At 41.8% G+C, this 24,854-nt stretch overlaps 2 protein-coding genes across 16 annotated transcripts in view; one reads left to right on the top strand and one right to left on the bottom strand.

Annotated features, from left to right (window-relative positions):
• Positions 1 to 14,190, bottom strand: part of zyx (zyxin) — a 14,421-nt gene extending 231 nt beyond the window's left edge. The window contains exons 1-11 of one of the 6 annotated variants that reach the window (XM_034553778.1): positions 13,867 to 14,169; positions 13,360 to 13,645; positions 8,021 to 8,256; positions 6,825 to 7,084; positions 5,902 to 5,997; positions 4,557 to 5,147; positions 4,021 to 4,165; positions 3,406 to 3,575; positions 2,965 to 3,143; positions 1,959 to 2,079; positions 1 to 1,846 (exon numbers count right to left, since the gene is read on the bottom strand). The exon at positions 1 to 1,846 is cut by the window's left edge and continues 231 nt beyond it. In XM_034553778.1, the coding sequence (XP_034409669.1) occupies positions 1,733 to 1,846; positions 1,959 to 2,079; positions 2,965 to 3,143; positions 3,406 to 3,575; positions 4,021 to 4,165; positions 4,557 to 5,147; positions 5,902 to 5,997; positions 6,825 to 7,084; positions 8,021 to 8,243 (1,899 nt within the window). In that variant the 5' untranslated portion in view covers positions 8,244 to 8,256; positions 13,360 to 13,645; positions 13,867 to 14,169 and the 3' untranslated portion in view covers positions 1 to 1,732. Of the gene's footprint in view, positions 1,847 to 1,958; positions 2,080 to 2,964; positions 3,144 to 3,405; positions 3,576 to 4,020; positions 4,166 to 4,556; positions 5,148 to 5,901; positions 5,998 to 6,824; positions 7,085 to 8,020; positions 8,257 to 9,184; positions 9,373 to 13,359; positions 13,646 to 13,866 lie in introns of all 6 variants that reach the window. The other 5 variants (XM_034553779.1, XM_034553781.1, XM_034553780.1 and 2 more) reach the window with 5 other exon arrangements.
• fam131bb (family with sequence similarity 131 member Bb) overlaps positions 14,178 to 24,854 on the top strand; it is a 29,936-nt gene continuing 19,259 nt past the window's right edge. For 3 of the 10 annotated variants that reach the window (XM_034553815.1, XM_034553822.1, XM_034553814.1), the window contains exon 1: positions 14,248 to 14,317. Coding sequence is in view for 3 of the 10 variants with exons in the window: in XM_034553821.1 (XP_034409712.1) it covers positions 14,286 to 14,317 (32 nt within the window). In the remaining 7 variants the exon portion in view is untranslated. Of the gene's footprint in view, positions 14,318 to 21,891; positions 22,053 to 24,854 lie in introns of those variants that run through there. The other 7 variants (XM_034553821.1, XM_034553813.1, XM_034553816.1 and 4 more) reach the window with 6 other exon arrangements.

The raw sequence follows: 24,854 nt of genomic DNA, 5'->3' as shown, positions 1-24,854 counted from the left end.
AGAGCCACAAAGGTGGAATAGTTGGTGCAAACGAAAGACATTATACTAGAAGAAATGCCACCAACACCTACACAGATCACATGCAATGCTGAATAACTATTTCCATGTTAGTCATTCTGGTGATATAGTGCACCAGGCTCAATGCAAGCACAAGTAACAACTGTTTTATTGTGGAATGAATAGTGGAGAAGGCACATCTCCAGGTTCAAAATGAAAACAATTAATTGTAAGCATTTATCAACGAAATACAGTACAGTAAGATAGGACTAAAATAGTATATAACCAACATGATCAGACTTAAGTACAAAAGAGGAATAATAGAAAGAATAGTGGTATTTACTGTAATAATAGAATGGATCAAGACCAAAAAAACTGGGCTCAAACACAAAAGGAGGTGAGAAACATCTTGAACGTTGACATATTTGGTCACCATGTTGTAACATCTGTTCTTTGAAACTAAGCTATTGCCTCTACTGGTCTATTATCCTGATTTAATGGTTATTGTAGTACTGGCACACATACTTACTACTTAATTAAAAAAAGATCTATCAATTATATTATTTAAAGCAAGGGATTCCAAGGAAATGCATATCAAAAGCTACTATTATGTTTCACAATGGTGTCTACAAATACAAAATTGATCATGTGCGGGGGCTTTAGAGTCAAAGTGACACTTAAAGGCTATTTTATTTCACTATGGAACTGTGCAACGGTCACATGATAGGTCCTGCTTTCAGCCATGCAGCTGGCATTTATAACCACGTTTTAAAAAATGTATTATCCCTGCAATGAAATTTGTGCTCGTCAAAATGTGTGCATCCAAAAAGCATGCATCTTAAAATACAGTTAGATCAGCTCCAAACCATTTTTAAGAAAATGGCTGATTTTTGTTCTAATCTTGCCCTTATACAGTCTGTATAATCAAAGAAGAGAGCAACGAGACATATTTCTAAGCATGCCTGTAAATGATCAAATTCACATCACAAAAAACTAAGAGCAACATTTACTGTTTTTATCTTTTTTTGTCAATGTTTCGCCCTAGATGACTTTAAAATGCTGTAGAGTTGGCTGATATGAAGCCCTTTCTAGGCAGGAAAGCATAATTAACCATGCTTGCAGGCACAACTCCTGCCAAAGTGTTAAAGATATGCTCTACCAACAGCCAGAGTGGTAAAATGGGAGGTCTGTGGTTCTCCTCACCCTATGGTAACAATCTGTCTTGGTATCATCGCTATAGTTACAATGCTCATAGGGAAATAGACCAGCCAGTCAAAGTCTTTAGATGGAAATATCTCAGTGTATGGTGCTACTAACAATATTGAGGCTAGAGACAAAGAAAGGCAACTTTATATTCATCAGACTGTTCTTTTGCCCAAACTACTCTTGTGCAAGTTATGCTGGAAATTTAAGCGTAAACATAGAATTGGCACAAAAAATACGTTCTAGTACACAAAGAGGACTAGATTGGAGATTGGAGAGTTTGAGATTGGGAATAAAAGATGAGGGGAGTTTATTTCAATGCAGTACATTACTTCTGCACTGAAGTGAAGTGAACAAAGACGAGGAATACTACACTGTATTTGCATGCAAACATACCTTTCCACACAGCACATTCACACTTGCGCACATATACTGAATACAGCCCTGTTGCAAAGGCAAAACAGCAGCTGAATGAATCCTGTGCTTTTGGATTTTGGTTCATAGTTAATCTGAGTCACGTTGCTTCAGCCAATCACTGCGCAGCTTGCTTGGCTCGCTGGGTGTGGCACTTCATACACAGGATCTTACCATCCAATGGATAGCAGCCATTTTCATCCGCTTCTATGGAGAGAGGGCGAGCACAATCCTACAGGACAAAATACAATTTTTTTGTTTGTTAATTAATTAACATTTTGCTAAGTTTTTTTTTTTAAAAGGGTTATTGAACACACTTTGTGATGTATAACATTTAGTTTTACCTCACAACGGTAACACTTAAGGTGGAAGTTCTTGTCAAGAGCCACGACTCTGACGGTCTCCTCGCTGCCCTGGGCTGGAATAATGGGTTCATTGCAGCTCACACACAGAGGGGAGAAACGCCTGAAACAGAAGGTGGAGAGCTGGCTGTTGGTTGATGGCCTGAAGCACAGTCTCACACATATAGTGAAGCAACACCTAAATGAAACCAAATCAAATTGGTTGCTTCTCGGTCTGTCGACTAGTGGTAGTCAGGATTTATTGGAGCCGGAGACACCAACAGACTCACTAAACTGGTAAGGAAATTATTGGCTGCAAACAAGACTATCCGGAACAGGTGGTGGCGAGGACACTAAAGAAATTATTGTCCATATCGGATAACCTGGACCACCTGCTGCAGGGACAGCGGAGCACGTCCTCCAACACACTGCTTCAGCTCCGCTGTCACAAAGACAGATACAGGAGAACGTTCCTGATACAGGAGAACGTTCCTGATACAGGAGAACGTTCCTGATACAGGAGAACATTCCTGTCAACTGCTATAAGATTGTATAATAAATCACCCCTGACCAGATCTTCCTCAAATTGAATCAACATCGCTTTCACTTTATACTTACTTATATACTTTGCTTTTTTTCCATTTTCTTTATTATTTAATTATCTTAAATTTAATATGTCCTGCTCTGCTATTTTATTGTATTGCATATATTGTAACCTTGTTTGCTGCTGCTACAAAGACATTTCCCCCTGAGGATGAATAAAGTATCCATCCATCCATCATTTATCCACAGTTTAGCAGGCTGTGTAAACCTTTTATCAGCAGGAGATAGAACAACAAGTTTCCGTTAGTCCGAGTCAAGTGAGGAAGATGTATTGCTGTTGCTGCCTCTCTCGTCAAGTCATTGCCTGTTTGGTAACATATATTGCCTCACAAACCAATCGCTTCATCATAGGAAATGACTAGATGTAATATTTGATTATCCTGGAGGAATCAACAGCCGTAGCTACCTGTGGTAATCCTGGACACAGTAGGGGTTGTTGTTGTCATCAGTGATGAAGGGCGCCCCCTCAAGTGTGCAGGAACAGGTGCTGCAGCGGAAACAGTGGGAGTGGAAACACTGGCCCACTGCCTTCAGCACACGGTCTGTGATCCTCTCCCCACACCGGGAACACACTGCCAGGGAACTCTGAGGAGGAGCAGAAAGGTGGTCAACTCGCTGTGTCAACATTGATCAGCACATTCTACACACTCAAGGGTGCACTGGGCACATTACAACACGGGAGTTCAAATCTAAAAACACATGAAATTAAACATAAAACGGCTAAACAAACGGGAGTAGCTACAATGAAAGTACAAATAATAATAAAAGACATTTCAGTGAACAACTTTATGTGTGAGGTATTGGTATTTTTGCAGTGACCATTAATGATCTCTGTGCGTCTCCTCACCGTGTAGCAGTCGTCACACTGAGGTGCGCCATCCCTGTCATAGAACTGCATGCCCTGCAGGGGGCGATGGCAGCTCATGCAACAGAAGCAGTTTGAGTGGAAGAGTTTATCCATGGCCCTCACTGCGGGCTGGGTGCGGGACAGAGCCTCGCCACACTTCCCACAGACCTCTAAAATGAGTAAAAAAATGTACAAAACAAGTTTATTCACAAATGCACCCATCTTCCCATAATTAATTAAGGTCATCCCCTAACTAATGAGTATAATATTGTATTCAACAAAGTTATTTTCACAGATGATAAACATTTGTTCAATCTTTTTGACATTAAGTTTCATACAACACACAGCTTAAATGGCCATGTATATTCACAGCAGTGAACAGAGAACCACTGCAGGGATAAACATTAGTCCAATACACATGCATGGTTAAATATCAGAATGAGCTTTAGATACATTTCCAGAAATGTTTTGCATTCAGCCAGAAAACGACAATGTCTTAATCTCATTTTCAGTGTGGGGTATGAAAATGCTTTTAGAAATTACTAATACAATACATTTTGATGTTAGTTTGACCATGAGTATTACAGCTACCCCCCTGTTTATATGCGTGTGTACCTGAAGGAGAGGAGGTGATGACAGGTGCGTGTGTGTCCATGTCTTTAATGAAGTCCTTGGTCATTCTCTCTAGCTCCTCCACTTCTCTCATATTCAGAGCAACACCTCCACCTGGGATAGGAACTGGGCCAGGGGGTGAGGGCTGCTTGTGTACACGCAAACACACACACACACAATTAGTACATATGTGTGTGTATATATATATATATATATATGTATTATTTACACAGCTTTATAAAACATACCATATAGAGCATGTTGTTATTTACCGTTTATATTGTTATTGCTTTTATTTTTTCTGTTTTTAACCGTGTAAAGTGCCTTTGAATACCTTTTAAAGCACTAATAAATAATACAAATAAAATGTATTATTATTATTATTTACGATTGAGAAGTTTACCTTTGAAATCACGGTTAGTTCAGGTCCATATTTCTGATCTGATGACTATAAACTAAATTATTTGTACTTCCTGTTCCTTTCTATTGTACATGCAGTCCAAAGAGTGTCACTTAAGTCAAATAAAACTGCGACATACTGTTGATGCAGAAGGTGTTTTCATCGGCTGGTTCATAGAGGAAGGGAGAGATGCCATCATCTTGGGTTGAGGAGGAGGCAGAGCAGCAGGAGGGTTCTGGTTTGCATTCACCTGACTTGCAAAGGGGGAACTCTTTATGTGATTGGAGGCCGGGGCAGCTGCCATATTGTTTGGTAAGGTAGGAGGTGCAGGGGGAGCTACAGGAGGTGGAGGAAAAGAGCTGGTGGCAGATGGAGGTGAAGGTTTAGGTGCAACACTGATTGGTGCGGTGTTCTGGTTCAGGTTCTGGTTCAGTTTCTGGGCCAGAGAGGTTGATGACGTTGCCGTTCTCCCTCCGAAACCAGACTTTGGGGCCACAGCCGGGGCTTTAGCAAACGGCTGAGGAGCAGAGTTTGGGGCGGAGTTGTGATTGGCTTGTCGGTTTGTTCTGGCTTTGAGTTCTTCTGCCCAGGGTGCTGGTGGAGGGCGGTCTCCCATCTCAGGGGGTGGGAGGAAGGAGAGAGCTGGTTTAGGAGCAGTCGGGGGAGGAGCTGAAGGCTTGGGTGCTGGTGCTGGTGCTGGTGCTTGAGAATATTGAATACTGCTCGGTAACTAGAGATAAAACAAAGACAACAACAAACAGATTATTTTATCTCAAAACCAAGCACACAGAAATTCAATGAAAGGCTATTTTCTACAAGCGTTCAGTTTGTTCTAAAACATAAAACTTCCATTTACTATAAACTATTACGAAACAGAAGGAAGTTAATATCGCTGAAATGCTGCAAGCAGATACTTTTATTGTATTGAATGAGGTTCTTTTATTAAATTAAACATTGGAAGCGTTCCACAGTTTGAGCTTATCAGAAGTGCTTCATCTTTCTGACATTTATTTTGCAGTTTTGAGCCAACATTATTCTGCCATGATCCAGTACCTCCAGTTGGATAAAAACACTCTCCATGTATGGCCCTCTCACTGAGTCTCTGGCAGCACACTGACTTCATCACACTCGTGCTTTCCACTCAATTCGGTGTGCACTCGCTCTTTCACTTCAAGTGTCTCCTCTCTGTGTGAATCAGCAGCTATCTCACTTTTTGTTTTCTCTTTCAGTCTAATGTGCTATATGTGCAGTTCACTTATCATTGAGCGTTCAACCTGAACAGAAGAAGAGAGACTAATTAAAGCAAACTATTTCCACTGACCCATCTACCTTTTCTTTTTGTCTTTCCTGACTGACCATTTCATTTTCTACAATGCGGCTCCTGTGAGTCAAAGCCAGCTGAAATGTCCCCTCTCATCTGTCTATCCATATCCTAATGTCTTGTGTTTTTTACAGTGTATTCTCCATCCCTCCATGCTTTGTACCTTAGGGGTATAAGGTCCCCTGGTCTCCATCTCAGACAGCAAGTCAGTTAGAGAGTCGAGCTGTTTATCGAAGCTCGTCTGCTTCTCCACCAGTCTCTGGCAGAGGAAGATGGAAGGAGGAGACAGTCACAAAAAGTACATTCATTTACACAAGTAGAGTGATCACAATGAAGCGAATGAGGATGAGGTCAGACTGAGCCAAGAATAAAAAGGTGGATGATAATGATGATAAATTGTCACATAGTGTAGGCTATGTTTACATATTCTTGTTTGATTCAGAATGCGTTTGGTTCTTTTATCCAAATGTGGTGCTTGCAGAATTGCTTGGATAAATTACTGGAGTGGAAAACCCAGAATGAAAGAATAAATGGTAAACAAACAAACTTAATAAAGTGATAAATGATGACGTTGAATAAAATAAAATGATAATTTGATTTCTCTGGTTGGATGAGAGAGAATACTAACCGTTAAATTATTTTAGCAACTCTTTGCTGATTTAAACACAAGATATAGTCCTATTTTCATCCTTTCCAGGACATTTTTTAATCTTCTACTTTTTAACAGTGACAACAAAATCTAATTTCATACTTTGATGCCTTATAGCCTGACAAAATAGCTGCAATTGATGGATTCCTACAACAAACATCTCTACTTTAAACCTTTCGTGGAAAGTATAACAATTATAAACATGAATGGGCAATAATCCGGTTAGATGCATGAAACAAAGAAAAATGCTAATATAATTTGTGGGAAAACCTCAAAAGACTGTCCATGGACTCCCTATGGTCCCACAACAATGTCCTCCAGTGTCCCAACTGATAATCAAATTATACTGAAATGCAGTTACATGCAGCCAAAAGAGGAAACATGCAGCAGGGAAAGCAACTTTAAACTAATGTTGTGAAGATGCCATCATGACTCACCTGTGGGTTTCCAGCAGCATTGGGAATACTGGTACCGGAGGCAGGGAGAGGTGGAGGGGGTGGGGGAGGAGGGGGAGACGGAAAGGAGGGCGGACAGTCACTCTCCTCAGGGGGAGCTGGGAGGGGCAGGTCATCTGCTACTGGAGGTGGAGCGGGAAAGGCAGGAGGGGGGGCCTCAAAGGCAGGGGGTGTGGCTTGGCATTCGGGGGGAGGGGCTGGCAAATCATCATCCAGTGGAGGAGGAGGGGGGGGTGGGAAGTCTGACAGAAATGAGGAGGGTTGATTGGTTAAAAGCTGTGACATAAAATTACTTTAAACTCAGTTTGTATATTCCATCCACTCCGATTTTCACTGTCAATGCTTTTTCAGATATACCGAGTGCTTAACAACATCTGTTTGAAGCAAAAACTAACAAAAAAGACGATCAAAATTTAAACAAAAAAATTTAAAAAAAACAACAACAAAAAACTGTGGGCAGGATTTACATCTTTGAAAGGTAAACAAATGAATTGTTTCTTTGGTGTTTATTACTAAAAACACATTGTGCGTATGCTTGAGCTCTAACAAACATGTTTATTGCATTTATGCATTTTCTTCCTGAACATTTTGTAAAATAAAATAAAACATTTTAATAAAAAGAAATTTAAATCGTGCACTGTTTACATACGACCTGAATAATGTGAGACCAGCAGCTGGAACACTGTGCATTTGTTTCCTCATGCATGTGTGCAACCCAAAGAAAATAGGGGCCCACTCAGAAAAGATATTACTTCTAGTGGTCAAAAACTCCACAGGGTCACTTTAATTTGGTGCGGTTGTCAGACTTTGCCCGTGATTTAGCTCAGGCAATTTTGAAATTCATACTAGTGGTTTTCATTGTGCATATGTTTTAAAGTAAAAAGTAAAGTTCCCAGAAAAGCAAACTGGTCTGAAACTTTTAACCATCTTAACATTTGACTAAAATGACTCAAAGACAGGAATTACAGTACAGTGACGTGGTGTCTCGGAGACAACTCATTAAAACATCAGTACCACACATTGTGTTCTATTATATACTCAACTGTGAAGCTCTGCATGCGTTAGCCTAAAAAGCAGCAGGGTGGGTGGGGGAGGGACAGGGAAGGGCTGCTGACTGAGAACATAACTTAAGATTGACACAAAATAGGTTCACAAACTAACACAAACAATGCACATACCATCACAGAGCGAAGGGGGCGGTGGAGGGAGGTCTCCCACTCGACCAATCACAGCTGTGCCTACTGGTGTCGGTGATGGAGCTGAGGGAGGTGTCAGGCTTTTGGGCCGCGGTGCTGACACAGAGGCAAACTTCTTTGGCTGGTTGTAGAAGGACGGGGTGGTGACTTTGAAGTTCAGAGAGGATGTCACCATGAACGGCTTGCTGCTGCTGGAGTCCTCCATCTTGTGTATTTATCTGAGGATGAACACAAGAAACATTATTGTCAACATTAGTGGTGATGACACATCAACAAAACATTTGGCCGAACATAATTCCAACCTACACACTAATTGAAACCAGATATTGCAGATGTAGTGCATTTACACTGAAAAAGTGACTAAATTAAACTTGTTGATGGATAGTTGTGCTTCAATGCAGTACAATGCAATACAATAAAATGGTGAGAGCTGCAGGAAGAAGTAATAAATCTCTGGGAGAACATTTTTTCTTTGCTCCGTTAAGTTTCCAATTTTAAAATTGGTAGTTGGTTTCCGAAATTGCATTTTTAATTGATCCAATTTGTGCATATTGTTTCACATTTCTGGTTAGTACGAAACATTACCTTCTTTGATATCAACTGCCAAAGCAGTACACGATGCAGATTGGTACCTTTTTGTATACTTTATAACTGGAATAGCACAGCTGTCTCGACCCCTAAAGTCCAACAAAAACTAATTTAAATGGAGGTCTATTGTGGCTTGCAGGATCTCTTAAAATGGAGTTTGGACTTCATTATTTCTGGATTTAGTGAAATAGCAGTTAAAAAAAGAAGAAAATAACCACTAGGCATTCTGCAAATCCAGAATTACTCTTTAAAACAACAGCTTTAGCAAATAGTCTACAGAGGAATGAGAGAAAAGTGTGTGAACATTTCCTCAGGCCACGTATACGGAGCAGACAGAGTGGCACTCCCAGATACCAGAGACACTTTACAATATTAATATCAATATCAATATCAATATATATATATATATATATATAAAAAACACACAGCTGTTTAATGTGGCGGAAAAATAAAGTTTTGTAAGAGGGAGACCAGTTGGAAGCAGGGATGATAGCAACTATCATAACATTTTCATGTGAGGTGCGTCAAAAAAAAAAAAGGGTGAGCTTAAATATTTACCTCACACATGTTGGTGTTTAAACAAATGTTGATGTTACTTCGGTGTCTCTACTGAGATTCTTCGCAAAGTCCAAACACATTTCTCTGAAGACCCCCGGCCCCCGAACTTCAGTCAAAAGAAGGTTTGTTATTTCTGAAGAAATCAACAATCCTGTTCTCCTCTACGTCAATAGTTGTCGAGTCAAAGTCTGCAACCATATTGGGAAACAATGATTACGGTTGTACTTGTGCGTCAACAGCTTTCTTGAGTTATCGTTAATATTTCTCCATATTCTTGGAATGGAAAAGAAAAGAAATGTCCTTGTATGTTGATATTGTTGCCACGGTTTCCGCTCAACGCTACAGAAATATGATCCCTTAAATATAAAATAATGTGAATACTGAAATAACTGAAGGGGTACCAACTGTCTTTTCTTTAAACATTTATTTTTTTAGTTCTTCTAGTTTAATGTTTTGTATCTTTGCTTTTCAAAGTTGTTCCACGCATATTTCCCCTGTGCACATGATGCTGGGGAGTTACCAACTGGATCACTCAAAGCCTAAGAAACATTTTTGTTTGCACTGTGAGTAAAATGTATATCAGTTGTTTCCACCATTTATGTATAATTGTGTTTACATTTGGGAAATCAAACTTTGCAGAAGGAGATCAGGCCTGACGTGGCCTTATAAATCACCATGTAGACTGACTACCTGATGGTAAAAGCTAAACTAAGCAGGAAAAGACAAAGTGTTTCATCCTCATTCCACATTGTTGGGACACACAAGCAACGCTTCAAGTTCTGACAAGACACAACATCCCTGAGAGCTCATGAAAGTATTTATAGTGCTCAGGACATAACCAACTACTCTGATGAGGAAGCAGTGAGACCTGGGTTAGCTTCCTTTAAATCAATATGGATGTTGAACACTTTTGACCCCATACTGTATGTCCTCTGGGCATGTGGTGTCAACATCTGAGTTGAAATGATAAATCCAACCAACCTTCCACCAATCTTGTTCATCAGCGAGAAATTAAATTAATAAATCTTTGTGAAAACAACTATCAATTTCCAAACCACGATCTTGCACACATATTGCTAGTGTGCCATTGGTTGAGCGTGTGTAAGGTTGCAAAGCCATTCTATTATGAACCACTGATGTATTCAACCTCTCAGCTACACATCACTTTACCTTTACAGGGACACTCTTCATGTGCCAGAATGTACAAATGCATACAAGCATTTGTTTTATTAGAGAGCTCTTGATGTGTATAAGTATGTATGTTTTAGGTAAATAAGATATTTTTAAAGATATTAAGATGCAAATCAATTTTTTTTCCAGCAACAATCAGTGGGGGAAAAAAACTCAATGCATGAGATTCATTTTCAAATGTCACAAAAACATAAAAATACTGAATCTTCAACATCCAACATAAATAATTCAGAAAATTACTGCATGGATCAAAAAGGGGAGACGGTGCAGCGCTAATGGAGATGCAACGTTTTCTGTGTATCAACTTTCTGCAGGCACACAGCGACATTTTGCAGAGCAGTTTGCACCAATTGAAAAATAAAATAATCCAAAAAGAAAAGAGAAAGGTGTTTTCACTCATTGAGAAAATAGCTGGCTACTCATTATTCTAGTATTACGGTTCACTTCAAGTTGAATGGAGTAGACACTTAAAGCAAAAACAGATTGACTAGTTACAGTGAAGATAAAGCTCTTGTCTTTAAATAAGGTTTGCTAGTCTGAAGTACTTTAAACAGAACACTTGGATTTATAATGGCTTTCTAAAAGGAGTGCTTGACAGAGTCGGATAGAGACTGTGATTTAGTGTTTTCATTACAATACTTTTGCTACGTGCTTTCTCAGAGACAATAAACACCAGTCCTCTCAATTATTCAACAGTGATGATAACTTGTGGTCAGGTTCCATCTGGTCCTTGATACGGTCGAGGGGGATTTAATACGGTGAGATCAGCTACACGTTGAACTACAGACATCTTACTGCAAATCTATCTTGAAACCTGATCCTTAAAAGGAACATAGTTGGCACTACACCTCAATGACATCATTGTTTTGGTGTTTTTCTTGTTTCCCTCCAAATAGTCTCTCTTTCTATGCATCTTTGCTGCCGAAAGAGCTCTCGCTCACCCTCACAATCTGACCACAAGCATTTCTATGTCTTTTATTATGCTTTCCTCTACTCATTCATGTCACTCATATCATTACGTGAACTGAATGACATCACATGCATTGTATCATGTATACTTTACAGCTGTGATGGAGGGTGGCATTGTGTAGCCTTTAGATAGCACAAATCACACACTGTACTCTGTAGCTTTTGAACTTTATACAAACTCCACATGGCTAGACAGCTTTTAGAGGCTAGAGAATTGGTTCTCAACCCTGGTTTGGGTACTCCAGCCTAGTTGGTTTTCCTTCCATTTTATCAGGGACTAAGTTACACATGGCATCGAGGCTAAATGTAATCTACCTCGAAGGATATGAAAACCTAGCTGATTAGTTTCACATGAACACCCTCTATCCTCTGAAGGCACAGACTATGTGATGCAGGAGTTGTTAACGGGGAGTTAGTTTACAACACGTTTCAAAGGAAAACTCAGCAGTGGTTGATTACTTTGAGGTTATAGAGGAACTACATTTGGTTTATATACTGTGCTACTGCGTTTTAAAAAGGCCATACAAGCATCGTAGTATGGTGCCTCACAGAATTTAAATCCCCTCAACAGCAAAACGCCTCCAACAACATTAGGTACAGTATGTCTTCACAGTGATATTCTCCTTAAGTACCTCTGTACCCATATAAATTACAATAACCATTTTTGGTTGCAGTTTTCCTACCAAAAGACATTAACTTTTTAAAAAACAACACTGGTAGAGGTAAACGCTTCTACATTAGTAATAAGCTCATTACTGCCTGCAAATAATAATAAAAACAATGAAGAAATGTAATTTAATTCTACAAAAAAGCAGGTAGGTTCCCGAACAATTCAGAGAACCTAACTTAAACTTCTTCCATGTCTGGTCACTTATTGTAACAGTGACTAGTGTGTTGTTGATGAAACTCTATTGTTCTGATGTTAATAACACACCCAGTTTCTGGGAAAGCGTGTCTAGGCCGTGGGTCACTAATGCTGGGACAAACAACCCTTTTGAGTCCAATCTTACAGGTCACTGGACATGCATTGAGCACCAGTGTTATGCTCCCTCTCAGACTACAGCTAGATGGCTGATTGAGCAGGCACCGGTTCAGAACATGTAATAATATCAGTGTCAACCAAACAACCTCATCTGCTTGCACTAATATTACAGTGTAATGAAAAAGGATCACAAGACAGCAAGAGACAAAATCAAAGAGCAAGACATGCAGTGATGTGGGGCAACGGGACGCCCTAAAAAAAGCTTGTGTCTCGACTCATGGAGGCTACAATTAAGAAAGGATTTCTCATCACCCCAGTCATAAATGTTAAAAAAATCCATCCATCCGTAGAATATCTTCACTCGCAGATTTTCATTTGCCTCGGCAATTTAAAAGAGGTGCAAGTGAATATTATCCCAGTCTTTTCAAGAGGAAGCACCACACTGCCCTCAGGCTAACTTATTATAAAACACAGCTGACTGTGGCCTTGAGTTGAGGCTCCCTTCCTATCTTATAAAGAGGCAAACATGAGAGGCAAGGCACAGCTGTGTTTCTAACACTGATGAAACACCCTTACACCCTTTATATTGTAGAAATGCTGAGCTAAAATGGCCATAATACTAATTATCCCCTCATCCATGACCAACCTAGGGTATGAATATAGGCAATGCAATGGGGAAGAGCCTTGTTGGCACAACTCAACAGGAAACACTGATAACCAGATGTGTTTTCACTTGGCATTCACTTAGTCAAACTGTATCTTGGGTCTCCACCCCACTGATTAGCCAAATGTTAGCCAATGCGTTGACAACTGACAGCAAATGAAGACACACAGCGAGGTTAATCAATACTACTTATTCGTTCTCTATCTAGTAATATACGCAATAGATATCAGCCTTGATCGTAACCCGTCTGTCTGACTGTGACACGCCACTGTGAACGTGCGTTAGCTGTAGCTTCGCTCGCGCACAGCCCGACCACCTCTTCAGCTCCGGGTCAGTGTGTTTCGGAGACTAGCACCGGCCTGTTCTCACCTCGCGTGGCAAAGCAGACGGATCCTCGGTGCTGTCATGCAGTCTGTTATGTGCGCTCCTCTCTGAATTAAAACAAGAGACCCGCTGAGTCGCTAGCGTTGTCAACTTTTCTCTGAGCTGGACTTCCTGTCGGAGCTTCCGCATCGCCCCTTCCTTATCCGCGGGGTCCATCAGCTGGTGGAGCGGTGCGTTCATGGTCACTACGCGGCCTCTCGGAGCGGTGCGTTCACGGTCACTACGCGGCCTCTCGGCGAGGGGGAAACGGCGGGACCCCACCGACGTGAGTCTGCAGTCACATTCAAATGTGACACGCGGACAGATCAACACGAGACATCACGAAGCACCCAAGTCCCGAGGTGGTAACTACCGTCCCATTGAGTGATAGCTCATCTGTGCTATCGGGATACTTTATTAAAGATTATTGCCTGTGGCAATCTGCCCCCCTCAAAAAGTGAGATATGCTATCTGCTCCGATTACCCCGATTCACAGCAAATACAAATACGTACCCTAGTAATGCAGTTGCAATATGTCTTTCTCTTTTCCTTCCCCCTCTTCGCTGTGCTCTTCTTTTTCTCTTGGTCCAGGCTGAGTAAGAGTTGACTGTAATGGTAACTTCTCTTTCTCGCTTCCCCTCTTCAGCTATTAGACCCTCCCCCTGTGCGTTTCAGTGTGGAAAAAGGAATGACACCATCCTTCCAACAAGTTCTCTCTCGTTTTACTCAGGAATTGTTCATGACTATGTAAACAGCATCTCTCTCTCTCTCTCTCTCTCTCTCTCTCTCTCTCTCTCTCTCTCTCTCTCTCTCTCTCTCTCTCTCTCTCTCTCTCTCTCTCTCTCTCCCCCCCTCTCTCTCTCTAAACTGTCACGTCAGACCCCTCCTCCTGCTCTCTTTTCTCTCTGGATTCTTGCAGCATTCTTCAGTCGATGACATCAACCCTGTTGCCTCTCCTTGTAAGGTCAGACTGAGGGAACGAGGGAGCGAGAGGGGGGAGAGAGATAATGGGGCCAAAGGCTTGATTAGATACAGACACTAAAAGTGCTCAGGGTTTTAAACACAAGGAGGTACAGTGGAGGAAGAATGTATGTTTAAACAGGGCTGGGTTGTGTGATGTATGGCAATTTAAACTTTATTTACCACCAGGGGGAAAAAAACTACAGTTTTTTTTGCCTCTCTTGCCTCAACAGGGAAAGCTGATAATCAGATTGTAAAGGCATTATTTTGTCTGTTGCCAGGTGCGCTGCCACATTGTTATGTTCTTTGCACTAAGGCAGTACACATGTAAAGACTTAGACCGGTGCTCTGTACTCAATAAGTACACTTAATTATAGAGAGCAAATACATTTTATGGGGTTTTCACGTGTCGTGTTTCTTCACTATGACGTCGCCCTCAACCTGGTGTTAAATGACACCTTCCATCCTGCACATTATATGACTTTATGAATATCCTTTTATGTCTCACTCACTCACACACGTCAAACACCTTGGTGACTCATGCAGCCCAAACCTTTGAGTCTTATCACTTTCAGGTGTAGTCATTGCTTTAACAACGCAATTAATCTCTCATAACACCTATATTATTCAGTTCAACATTTGGAAAATGTTGGTATTTTACATAAAATAAGAAAGGTACAGTGCAAATCCAAAAGAGAGAGCGTTTCACGTCGTCCTAATGCGAAATCAATTTGAATCAAGTCTCAGCTTTACCTATTCTGAGCTGAAAGGATTTGATAAATCAATCGACAGACAAAAAAATGTGCTATTTGAATAATTTATCAATGAATGAAGTAGGTTTTCAAGCAAGTATTATATATATTTGGTGATGTATTTCATAATGAATGATCTTTAGGTCGGACAAAATAAGCAAATTGATGATGTCACCCGGGGTTGTACTGATCAATTATTAATGAAAATAATACATATTTCTAGATAATCCTAAAGAGACATTGGAAAATAAATCAGTTATCTCGTACTAGAGATAAACATAGTTCCATGTCTTGTCTTTGCTACAGACACGAAGTTGACACAAGGCAACATTTTAAAGTGACTCATTTCTTACATGTGACATTGCCACCAACTTCCTTGTCCCTGTGTGACATTTCGGATGAGTCAGAACAGAATTGCTCTTAATTCAGGTTGTGAAACTGTAGGCAGAGATCTCCTCTGCAGACGGCAGCTGTTGTGCAAACCTGTTGCTGCCTGATTCATGGCTGTGAACTTAACTAAAGGGAGTGGTCTTTGGGGTCTTTGATAGCCCATTGTCCGACAAGGAATGTTTCCACTCTCTCCCCACTTCCACTGGGACAAAATATGTTTCCAGTCAGAGATTTCCACAGCAACTCTGGTGTTGGGCTGGGAAAAAAAACCCATCCTGGCTTGCTGGCTCTCAGGCAGGTGGCATGCGAGAGGAGGTCTGCGTTTGTTTGCTGTCCCAAATTCCAGCTAGTTCACACATTGCTTTCTGACTGAGCAGTGGCAGGAGTAAGGGAGCTGAGCTGAACCGTGTGTAACGCTCCTCGGCCTGTTTTCAGACAGCTGCAAACAGCGGGTGGTGCCATGGTGACTGAATACGAGAACATTTGGATCAGGCAGGAAGAAGGCAGCTTCAGGGTCCAGTCAGTCTGGAGGTATAAAAAAAAAAAAACAGCAGGCCATCGAAATCAGAGCCAGACAGCCTGGAATGCAGCCAAACCTTGGAATGAACAGTTCCTCTCCCCCTCCGTCTCTAAAGTGCTATATATCTCCTTCTCTCTGTTGCATGCTGCATGTTTTTACCACACCACTCCCCCCCCCTGATCTCTCCATTTCTCATTCTGCCCTCTAAACGCTGCACTTTTATTTCCCTTCCCATCTTTCCTTCCGCTCCTCCCTCTCCACCTCCCACTGCTCATGTGAGTCACTACCTGCCTCATAATACTCATGATTTTGGATCATTTCCGACTCTCTCTCTCTCTCTCTCTCTGGACACGCTCATTTTCTCAACAAAGGAAAAGTTGAAAGCCATTTGAATGCACGGTAAAAGTTTGGAAATGCATTTTTTAAATGCCATATAACATAAGCGTGGCACAGTTTTTGCATCATCTGAGCAGTCCAAAAGGTCTATAAAAAAAGTTTGTATTGCTTTCCAATTTTTCTCTGTTGATATATCCACAAATCTTTTTATTTTCAAACTTTCAAATTTGAAGAAAAACCAATCGAATAGGCAGACACTGCTTCAGGGTCTTCCCAGCCCTCCCATACACAAGAACAACAAGAAAAGACACCACAAAGTACTACTTTAAAAGAGACAAAGACTGATGCATTTTCTAATAACAACTCCACCACTGATATATGTATAAGGTCTCGGAGAGTCTATGATCTTTTCAAGGGGAATCCAGCTGTTCCGTTCAAAAATGAGTTAGCTAGAGACAGAGATGTCATTGCCATACACTTTCTGGCAACACATTAAGCTAATTTATAAAGCTTTCTTGGATGTTATTTATATATTACCAATCTTTGCAAAATTACATCATAAACAAAGTCTGTGTTCATTCCTATAATTTTCCCATTGTGTTTTCCAAAGTGTGAATTGAAATAAACATGCAGGTACAGTCCAAGAAATTCCACAATTCCACTTGTAAAACAAATTTAGGTTTGGGATGAGTTGACGATGGATTGTGTAATGTAGCCTACAATGGAAGTCGATAGTGGTGCACCCACAACCCCCAAATCAAAAACTATTAGGCCAACAAGCAGAAATTCCAGGCGTATTTTATACAGGATAAGAACATGCAAACTGGAGACAGAACATGGTTTCTTCACTCAGCACCCAGAGGAAAAAACCCTCTGCTGCCAAACTGGCTCCCAGTCGAAACCATTGTTAGACTGCAGTACTCCCGATTCCCCAGCAGGTGTCAGGATATACATTTCTGTGGCGTGCACAGCCAGACTAAAAGGCCTTCAGGGAAGAAGATTTTTTTCAGAATCTCTTGACATCAAGCAAATCCACATCAGCTAGGGATGTAATAAAGAACAGGATGGTGTTTAGACACTGACAGGGCTCTAAAAGAGACTGATAGGCTTGGTGAGGAGAATGACACATGAGAAGCTAGACACAGAAGCATCATAAACGCAGTTGTGGTGGTCTAGACGAGGAGGACTGGAGCAAAGAAAATGTAGGGTGATTGCCGGAGAACAGGAAGGAGAATTGTAAATAATAGAGAAGAGTTGGGAACTCCTCGAACGTAACGTTTGCCTTGTGTAAGAACTGGAGTGCACAAACACACATTCAGAGCGCAGAGACTCAATACCACCCACGCACAAATACATACATAACTCTGTGTGCTGAGGAATTCAAGCTAGAAATGGTGAACTGCTAGCCCAAAGCATCAACTAATAATGCACATTAACTCTCTAAAACAAAGCTAATCACATAGCACAGTCATTAGAGAACACCTTATTAGAGGCTGCATCATCTTTTTACAGCAGTGTTTATATCCCTCCTCCCCACCCAACTCCTACGGCCCCGTCCCTCCTCAAAAACAAATCACAGAGAATTCCCCCATCTCTCTCCCCCCCCCCCCCCCCCCCTTCTCCTTCCACAAACGGTCCTTACCTTTCCTCCCTAACACACATATCTGTAACACGTGGTTCCAATTAACACATACTGTAACACACCAGCAGCCATTTGGTTCAGCAGAGCACACATTACATACAAGGATATGGAAAGCAGTGGGGAGGGAGGTGAGGGCGATGGGAAGACTGTATCTTTGAGAGGAGTTTAACCTCTGAGCCAAACAACAACCTCCGGTGCTGATAAATGAAGCCAAGAACAGGTCTTCAAATGTCCAATTAAAGCTGGCTTTAAAAGCAACTCATTCTCCAAAGACCACCATGTTCAAATGCCCAATTTAACAGCAGAAATAAACATGTTTACATCCTCGTACATGAAACAGTTTTGGTCTCAACTCTACACGGAGGCTGATTGTTAAGGCACAGTCATAATTAAAGGCATGGCTGTGATCTAAAAAGGAACAAGCCATATCTCTGCCCATTTTTTTGGGATTAGCTGCCAGTTAGGCTGGGGTGACTACGAAATCCATTTTGAGCTTCAAAGCGGCTCTTCAGAATCCTATGAGTGACGTCACGGAGACTCCATATTTTATACAGTCTGAGCAAGAGTTTTAAAACCTTAAGAATGTTTTTGGAAACTGGACAGGCATTTCCGTTCATCGGCACAGAACATCTTGAACGAGACCGTATTAAAGCTGTTATTCCTTATCCTTGAGGTGCAACCTACAGAACAGCCAGGAGCTGATAGACAGATAGTGACAGGTACATGAAAGTCACTGATGATGAGGTGATATGAGATCATATTGAACAGGGACTGCTGCATTGGAATTCAGTGCAGCATTAACCCAGATAGGAAAACAAGAGACAGGAACACAATAGAAGTCGTCTGTGTCATGTGTTGCAAGGTGTTTTCGTGTCGTTGTACAAGCTTTATTAGCATTGGTGTCGAAATATGTGTGCGTGTGTGTGTGCGTGTGTGTGTGCGACGGTGAGATGCATCATGCATGTAAATGACCCATGTATCACGAGTGAGAATAGTGTCAAGAATGTCTTCCCTCTGTGGTTGACCTTGTTCTGTATTGGCGGTCCATATCGTACATGTGTGCGTGCGTGTGTGTGTGTGTGTGTGTGTGTGTGTGTGTGAGATCGGGCTGCAACTAACAATTATTTTCCTGCTGAGGATGTTGTCCTCAGTTAATCAATCAATCACTGGGTCTACAAAACTGTGAAAAATGGAGGTCACGGTTTTCCAGAGATGAAGGTCACGTCATGAAATGTCTATATTGTTTGACCGATACTTCAAAACCAACATATATTTAAGCTATTGTGACGTAAGAGAAAGAAAAGCGGCCCATTTAATGAAGTCCGATCAATCATATCCAAAAAAAGGGGACAGCAGCATCATCCTTTGAGCGCTCAACAACCATCAAATATGTGCCTTCACATTGACTTAAACAGAAAGCTAATTAACGCAAACAAGGAATTGAGTAATTGTTGCAGCTCTGGTGAGTTTGTTTGCATCTCAGATATCTGTCATCGTTTGTGCACAGGGTAAAATATGTCCCAACCTTTGATGCAGAAGAACGGGCAAAGTAAACGAGGGCCAAATATGAATTGCGTTGACAAGGAACTGTCATGCGGCGGGAACTGTGGAGGAGGACTCGGACACAGAGTGGAGGGTTAACTAACCGTATATTTATTCCTTAACAAAAAATCACAGGGAAAAAACCTGGAAAAGACTAACACTAGGTTCCTGGACATGACTATGACTAGGCGTGTGTGCAGGATGAGGGCTCAGACACACTGGCACAGGACAAGGGGAGACACAGACTATAAGGACACATGAGGGAAGTGGGGAAACAGGAGGACACAATCAGGAATCAGGGAAGACAATCAGACTGGTGACACAAGAGGAAGAGCACGGAACCTGAAACGAAAGGAGAGTTAATTTCCAAAATAAAACAGGAAGTCACAAAACAAACATGGAGACAGGACAAAAACCCAACTTGACATACAGGTGTGACAAGAACAACAACAACAACAAGTAAAGCAGGATAGATACACCGAGATCAACCGAGGATTTCAGGCGTCGAGCGAAGAGAGAGAATGATTGAAGGATTACAGAGACTTCCAGACAGTGATTTTCACAGAGTGATGGGCAGATGGAGGGAGAATTGAGAGCCAGAGAGGGAGATGGGGTCGAAGACAATATACTCAGTCTGCAATTACCCATATCGTACGTTTTCTCCCCCGACCAGGTTCAGCGTATGTGAGCCAACAGCCCTAAATGAGGCTGACCCTTGCAGCAGCATATAGCCTCATCTCCTCTGCCTAGTGGGAAACTGCAGAGAGCAAACACACATCTATATCTATACCAACAGTGCAGGGAATGGCTGGATTATGTATGATTTGTTATGTCTTGCATTGCCCTTTATTGTTATATCACATTCATGCTTTTGTATCTATTGAATTCTCAAACTGATTATATTGTCGTCTTTTAACCTCCGTCCATTCTGGAGTGCTAATTTATTTATTTTCTTCACACAGCATCATCTCCACACCTCCTCGCACATGACTCAATTGTTCTTTGCTTTCCTTCCCATCACTCCCTCCATCTGCCCAATGTCTTTGTCTCTCTGTCCCTCCATCTGTCGAGCTCTCGTCCTCTTCCTCTTCTTCTTCGCCCCAAATGTCCGTAAAGTCAACAAAACAAGAGTGACCACACGCACCCCGCCACCCTGCACAGACACACAACCCTAACCCTCTCCAGGATGCTCCTGCAGCATTTACTGGGCAAACACTTATAGAAACAGCACACATGAATTTGTAATCAGCAAAGAGAGAGAAAGTGGGGCAGAAAAGGAGTAAGAAGAGAAAGAAAGACAGGTAGGTAGAGAAAATAAAGACGAGAGCAGGTGTTGTTATGAAACTGAAGCAGGCAGAGGGATTTAGAATGAAGGTGGAAGTGTGGTGGTGTTACAGATGCAAATCAAATGAGAGAGAGAGATGTATAAAAGAGCCACTCCTCTCATTTGTTTCCCCAGGGAAGAGGATATGGGTGGGAGAAAGGAAAGGATGCGAGGAGAGCAAATACAAAAAGAGGGAATCAAAGAAGACATGGGGATGTGATTCAGAGTGAACAGAAAGCAAGAAATATGTGCAGAGGATGACTGAGGGGCGGATCAATACTGAGAGACGACATAGAAAGAGGTGGAGACTCAAGCAGCGGCTGTTAAAGGAAAACCCTCAGTTGTTTTTTTTGTTTTTTTTTAACCAGGATTGTTTAATATTGGTGTATGTGCATGCATTTATTTATGTGAGAAAGGGAGGAGGTGATTGAGAGGAAGATGGAGAGAAGGTAGAGGATACCGCTGCAGCACATTGTTAGGCTGAGTGCACACAGGAGAGGGAGACAGAGAGAGAATCCCCCATTTTAGCTCAACGATATTACGGCAGTGCAGATATATCTACAACAATGGCAGCCCGGCACTCTCATCCCTGTGCTATTGATCTTGTAGTGGCAACCCAATACACACAGTCAATCTAATTGTTGTTTTAACCTCTCATTAGAGTAATGCCTGTGGTTGTTTTGATCTTTCTCATTGACAAATTACACAATCATATTGTCAGCCCCAGAAACTCAAATTGTTTAGATAAATGTAATAATGGCTCCAAATTGGATTGGGTATCTCCTATTAGAGGTAACATATTGATGAAATTGATACCTGTTATCAAAAAAGAAGAAGACATCTGTTTAAATAATGCTAATAAGGCCTCTTCTCATCTTTATTTAGTCCTAATCTATTACCCCAAGGCATATTGACTTACTAACCGGATCTCTTCTTAGACACTGCACCGGAGAGAGAGAAAGAGCAGGGGGGGAGAGAGAGAGAGAGAGAGAGAGAGAGAGAGAGAGAGAGAGAGCGAGAGAGTGAGTGCGAGAGCGAGAGAGAGAGCGAGCAAGCGCAGGAGGGAGAGAGAAAAAGAGAGAGCAGAGGAGAGCAAGAAAAAGAAGCTAGAGCCGAGAGAACGAGAGTCGCAGGAGGAAGAGGGAGAATGCACGGTGTCTGGGTACCACTTCCTCGCTTGTATCCAGAGCCTTTGTGAATACACCATGGGATGCATCGGCTCCAGGACACTGAGTAAGCCTCGCTTCTCTTCCCTCGCTCATTGCGGACTAGAGGGGGGTTTGGGTGGGGGCGGGGGGAAGGATGAGGAGGAGGATGGGTGTCTTGCAGGAGTGAGGGTTTGTGTGCTGACTACGTATGGACGGGCTTCGTGTCTATGTGTGTGTGAGGTGCTTGCTTCTCTTTCAGTGCAGTCTAAGCAAGTTGTGGAGTTCTGGTCACAGAAGCTGTATACACAGAATACAGGCAAGATGTTACAGACAATATGTGTTAAAATGTGCTACTGTGTGTGTGGTTGCATCCCCCACCTCCCTACTCCCCTTCCTCCTCCCATCTCTTGATTTATGATGCTGTTTGGCAGTATGTATATGTGTGTGAGTGGGAGGCAGAGAGGGATGGAGAGGAGAGGGAAACGCTGTGATAGTGCTTATTTATAGGGCGGTATGGCTTTGGGAAAAGAGAGGAAAAAGAGGTATAGTTTGTTATTATTTGCATGTGTAATAGAAGGGGGATAAAGACACGAGCAGCAGAGGAAGAATTTCAGCGCAGGCAGGGAGGAGGGGAAACGGACGGATGGCGATGGAGAGAGGGGGGAGGGAGGGACAAATACGTGCAGGCGAGGGTGTAGGCGATTGATGGTAGTTTTCAGGTGAGGACCCTCCTGGATAAACCCATAGATGGCATGTTAAGGACAGCCGCTGGTTGTATAAATAGTCATCTTTTTAGTTGTTTGCATGAATATAGTTCAAATATATTGCAGTGCATAGTCAGGTCCTGCATGTGTTAGTATGTATGAATCACGCTCAAAAGGTAAAAATAAACCTCCTTTAGTGTTAAATATTAATGAACCACATAGCACATCAGGCTCTTTAACATACTTGTGGCACAGCATTGGTCTGAACAAATATTTGACGCTACACTGAAAAGTGCAATAACCTTTCCAGGGGTCATGAATGTCGAAGCCAGGTTACAGACCGGATCTCCAGTGTGCTTGTGCCTCTTTTTTATTTTTATTTTTAACTAAACATCAGTTCTTGATGAATTGGATTTTAAATGTATGTCGACTAGGAGGAGTACTCCAGTACATGACACATTTAGGACGGTTAGGAAGGCAGGTGTGAACCGAATGAAGCTGGAAAGAGGCAATACGGTATTTGACACGTTGCAGAGCAGGAGAGAAGGTCAGGGTCCTCTGTCAACACTCAGGTCAAGACAGGAGACCAGAGCCCCCAGCTGCTGGAAACAATGTGATGGAAGAGGACAGATGGCTTTTGAAAGGTGCCACATTAATCTGATTGTGAGCCACCTGAATATTAATGCTTGTTCATATATAAGAGATGCTCAAGATTTCAATAAGGTTTCAGTAAAAGCAGTTTGTGATCTAGGGATGAGCGATGAAGCTGATGAGCTGTGACAAAGGAGAAAGCACGGAAGTACAAATCAAAAGTACCCACACGAGTAGTAGAGAGTGTACATCTACATGGCCAAAGCAAATGTTACCCCTAGGTCTGTGCATTGTAATCTAACATGGATGTGTAAATAAGGAGGATTATGCGTTTCCATGCAAGTTGTGTGCAAGAGGCTGTGAGCACCAGAATCAGCAGCAGTCTGGTGGCATGGTTGTGTTTATCCTGGGTGAGAATGGCCTCAGTGTGTGCTATTGATCGGCCTTCTCAACTGCAGTCCACGCTGCCAAGCAGAGATCAACAGCAGGAGCAACAGGACTGGGTCTGTCTCTGATGGGAGTAGCCCTGATGTACTGCACTATCACTCCCAGCTCCATCATATATCTGAGAGTGTGCTTTGTGGTCAGGCTGTGATATCTGTTAGTACCCTCATACGATGGCAAACATCCTGCCTCTGTGTAATAGGTCCAGCAAGGTGAGGAAGAACATACATAGTTTCCTTTGTTTTGGATGTCATAGGGGATGTGACACAGAAGAAACTATGATGACATCTTTTTAGTAGTAGCCTGTACTAATAGAAAGCTTATCTTCCCCTGAAGGGATAACGCTTTACCCTATATCACTTTTTATTGGAGGTCTGGCAGTTTAAATTTTTTCAAACAGAAAACCCCAGACATAAAAAAACTCTAGGCCAAAGAAATAGCATCATGGCAAATGTTGCAGACATTCCTATTCTTGCAGGCCACGAGGGTAGTTGTTCATATTGTATGTGTATGAGTTTGCGTTTGTTGAAAATGAGGGCCGACATAAACACCAGGATTGCTCAGGAAGAAAAAACATATTTTATGGAATAATTGGAAATGTAGGCCTTTTAAGATAAAATGAAATATTGAAATTAGACATATTCCACTAGTATTAGGAGGTGTTGTGTGTCATAATAAGCCTGCTGTGCTCCAAAGCAGTATTTGTTTTCACAAGATATTTCTAAAACGTCCCTTTGTCACACTAAAATGTAAAATATTTATGTGTGTGATGAAATATTTTGACTAGTAATAAGACAAATATTCTTGGTGATTAACTGCTTTTGCAATGCTTCAGCGGATTAAAACAGTGTTTTTGCAAGTAAAAGATTCAGTCTACCAAGAATCTACTGAAATAAAAATTCCTTACCATAGAAATATACTGGTTACTTTGGCTTATGTTTCAAACCAATCCTTTTAACATCTGCTTTAGCCAAGCTTCCCCTCATCACCACGGTTACTGGTTCAGGCGAAGACACAGGGATGAGAGCCCTGCATCCATCACCCCTTCAGAGAGCTAAAGGCCTTGAGAAGCAGTCGATGGGAGTGCACATTATTCTCCCTCCATCAGCGAGGAAAAGGCAATGAGATCTACAGCAAAGTAACTACAG

The sequence above is a fragment of the Cyclopterus lumpus genome, chromosome 16, assembly GCF_009769545.1.
Source record: "Cyclopterus lumpus isolate fCycLum1 chromosome 16, fCycLum1.pri, whole genome shotgun sequence".
Lineage (NCBI taxonomy): Eukaryota > Metazoa > Chordata > Actinopteri > Perciformes > Cyclopteridae > Cyclopterus > Cyclopterus lumpus.
This window is presented reverse-complemented; position numbering and strand designations above follow the sequence as displayed.